The sequence below is a fragment of the Telopea speciosissima genome, chromosome 9 (genome assembly GCF_018873765.1).
Source record: "Telopea speciosissima isolate NSW1024214 ecotype Mountain lineage chromosome 9, Tspe_v1, whole genome shotgun sequence".
NCBI lineage: Eukaryota > Viridiplantae > Streptophyta > Magnoliopsida > Proteales > Proteaceae > Telopea > Telopea speciosissima.
Window position 1 is genome coordinate 41,306,242 of NC_057924.1, and position 3,522 is coordinate 41,309,763.

Sequence of the window (3,522 nt, forward strand, 5' to 3'; positions counted from 1 at the left end):
GCCCTGGGGCTTGTTTGAGCCCATAGAGAGAACGATGTAACCTACAAACATAATCAGGGCAAGTGGGGCCCTCAAATCTTGGTGGCTGACCATGTGCACTTCCTCAGATAGCCCTGACAACCCGAATCCATCAATCTTCGTGCTTGGAGGGCGGAGATAATTAACCTCTTTTTTCTTTTCTGGTCCCCTACAAATGCAAATTTCTTCCCTCCCCTAGACAATTTGTTTCTTAGCACACACCACATTTGCTTGGTATTCTGCTAACCAACCCATCCCAAGGATGACATCGAAGTCGGTCATGTCGAGTTCGATGAGACTTGCTGTCATCTTCCTACCGCATACTTCCACCGTACAAGGTTCATAAACTACATCCAACTGCACTACACTGCCTGTAGGTGTACTAACAGCTAACCCTTGAGTTAAGTCTTTTGCAGTAATGTGCATCTTCTTTGTGAATGTGGGGGATACAAACGAATGAGATGCTCTAGAATCAAATAACACATGTACAGTGGAATTAGCAATAGTTAAAGCACCTGACACATGGCTCGAATTAATTTCATAATATGCGTGCATGATCATGGTAATGCCAACATACAATTTGACAAGATAGATATCATACCTGTCACCACACCAGGTGTGCTCTCTGCGTCAGTGTTGGTGACAGCGAATACATGCCCTGGTATCCTATTGCCTTGGTAAGGCTGAATAGCATGGTCCACTGAACGGGGTAGAGGCGGCTGTGAAGATGATGGCTGACACCTCAGGCTTCTTCTGCTGGCAGTACTTGGAGATGTGCCCATACTGGCGGCAGGTGAAGCACCAGATGGGAACATTTGCTGGCTGCGAGGATTTGGCGGACTGGATAGTACGTGTGGGCTGGGGTACCTCAGGCTTCACGTACTGAAATGGTGCAGGGTTGACATAATATGACTGAGGATATTTGCTAGGCCCTTGAGTGTTCTGTGAAGACGCAGTCCGCTTTCCAGTATTGGACTGTGGGTGAGAAGTTTCATTCTGTTGATCCTCGATGGACTTTGCCATTTGAACCACTTTGGTGTACCGCTGGAGGTTATGACTCAACACTATGGTCCCAACAGTGTTCCTCAGGCCTCTCTCAAATCTGCTCGCCTTCCCTTGCTCATCTCTAAGGTAAGGAGGTACGAAGTGGTGTAGCTCCTCATATTTCTGTTGGTACTCTTGTACCGACTTTGACCCCTGAACAAGTGACATAAACTCAGCTTCCTTCTTTTCTCAAAAGTTCCTAGGGAAGTAGTTCTCATAGAAGGCAATCTTGAATTGGTCCCAGGTGAGGTTGGGATGAAGAGCCATGAGATTGGGTCGAGTACTTTTCCACCAAGCCTCAGTGTCTCCCTCAAGTTGAAAATTGGCATAAGCTATTCTTTGCTTGTCCGTGCAGCCTAGGAAATCAAAGATCTTCTGCATTTGTTGAACCCACTTAGAGGGAAGGAGCAAATCATTGTTGAGTCCGACAAAGGTACGAGGTTTGAGCTTTTAGAATCGCTCAACAATTGGAATCATCGGATTCACAAAAGGTAGAGCCTACTGCCCTAGAGGAGGTAAGTGATATACCAAGGGAGGTGGTATAACGACCCATGTGTGAACCACAGGTGATGGAGGAGCAGCTCGAACTTGAGGTGCTTACCTAGCAGCGGCAGTCTGGAATTAGGTCCCAATCTAGGCCAAGAGTCGCTCTTGACGCTGCTCCGATTATGTCATCTAAGTCTCCATATACTGCCTTTGTTCCTTGTGGAAGTTCCTAAGGATATCCCCCACAAGGGTGGTGACCTGATGAACCAATAGCCCCGGCCATGGGGGAGGAGGAATAGATGAGCCGAACACCCCTATGGTGTGCTACTCGGGCCGGGGTGGAAGAGCTACCGAAGGTGGTATGGGAGGAGGTGGATCGACCGGGTTCGTACCCTTGACTAGTTCTTGTCCCAGATTGGCGGCACTCTCAGAGTTACTCCGAGTTAGAACCATTTTGATGCCCTAGAGGAGAAAATTGCGAATTGTTAGAATCATATGCAATAGGGATGACAATTAAATATGAACACCGTAATTAAGGTAAATCTAAAAAAATTTAGTCTAAGCGCGACCACGTTCGCTTCCTACAGTTATGAGAATCATTACACAACATCAAGTAATGCAACATGGTATGGGTGCAAACATGGGATTTATTAACATAGGAATGCCCTAAAGATGTGGGGGCGGGTCCCACTTTCAAGCCCCACACAAGCCCATGTTAAAAGGCCTAAAAATCCATACAGGAAGATGGGTTATGGTCACACAAGAAGATGGAATCTTCCTGTATTTCTGAGATCTCACCTTCCGATAAATTACCGAGAGGGAAAGGAAGATGGGGTGGGCTACACAGGAAAATGGGATCTTCCCATATCTCTGAGTTTTCATCTTCCTGTAAATTACCGTGAGGAAGCGGAAGATGGGGTGGGCTACACAGGAAGATGGGATCTTCCCATGTCTCTGAGTTTTCATCTTCCTGTAAATTACCGAGAGGAAGTGAAAGATGGGGTGGGCTACACAAGAAGATGGGATCTTCCTGTGCCCTGGGTTTTCATCTTCCTGTGTCAAATTTTGCTTTAAAACCCCTTACAGGTTTCATTTTCTTCATTTCAAAACCAAACCCCACTTTGAGAGGAGGCTTCCAAGGAGCTAAGAGGAGGATTTCCAATCTCCACCAAGGCTTGCAAGGGTCATTGTCATCGAAATCTCTCTCTCACATCCATTCAACGGTGAGTTCTTTCAAGTTTCAAAAATCTCTTTCCCTCTTTACTGTTGTTTACTGGATTTGCCTAAAATCCATTCCTCCTATTGTGATTAGAACACCATATCATCTCCATGCTTATTTCTCCTTGTTAATCTCTACATCTAGTGTTACTATTATACTTCACACACACCCAAATGGATTGTTCTCCACTGCCATGATCTATCCCTCTTTTCTAGGGTTTGAAATTTGGGGATTTCCCATTGCCTATAGATTATGTTCTACAATTAGTTGTTTTTCTCTTTATTATTATTATTATTATTATTATTTTCTCTTCTTGTGATGTGTAGGTTCTAGTCATGCCTCCAAAAACTAGAGGACGGGGTAGCGATGGGGCCCAAGGTCGAGTAGAGGGCAGAGGGGGAGGAAGAGGGAGAGCGAGAGCCCAAGTTCAAGAAGGGGGAAGAGGAAGGGGTAGAGGTGCAAATGTACCACCTCCTTTCGATAACCATCTATTTCGATCATGGGAAAATGAGGCTAAGTGGCATCAATACCAAGCCAAGCCGATATTATGCGAGAGAGATGTTTTCTCGGACGACCTCTCATCGTTCAATGTCCATGAGCGCTTCCAATTTCAGGGGTGGCTTCCTATGCTGACGTTCCATGATGAGGTGTTCCTTGTATTGGTGAGGTATTTCTATTGTAACCTCACCTCCAAGGAGCTTGATGATGGTACCCTACATCTCACGAGCAAGGTTAAGGGCATGGAGTTCTCCTTC

At 45.8% G+C, this 3,522-nt stretch overlaps 1 protein-coding gene across 1 annotated transcript; it reads right to left on the reverse strand.

Moving 5' to 3' along the window:
* Positions 1-213: 213 nt before the first annotated feature.
* On the reverse strand, positions 214-1,230 carry LOC122638898. The gene is made up of 2 exons (XM_043831749.1): positions 692-1,230; positions 214-484 (listed from the first exon to the last, which is right to left on the reverse strand). The coding sequence occupies exons 1-2, from the start codon at positions 1,228-1,230 to the stop codon at positions 214-216; spliced, it is 810 nt and encodes a 269-aa protein (XP_043687684.1).
* Positions 1,231-3,522: the final 2,292 nt, after the last annotated feature.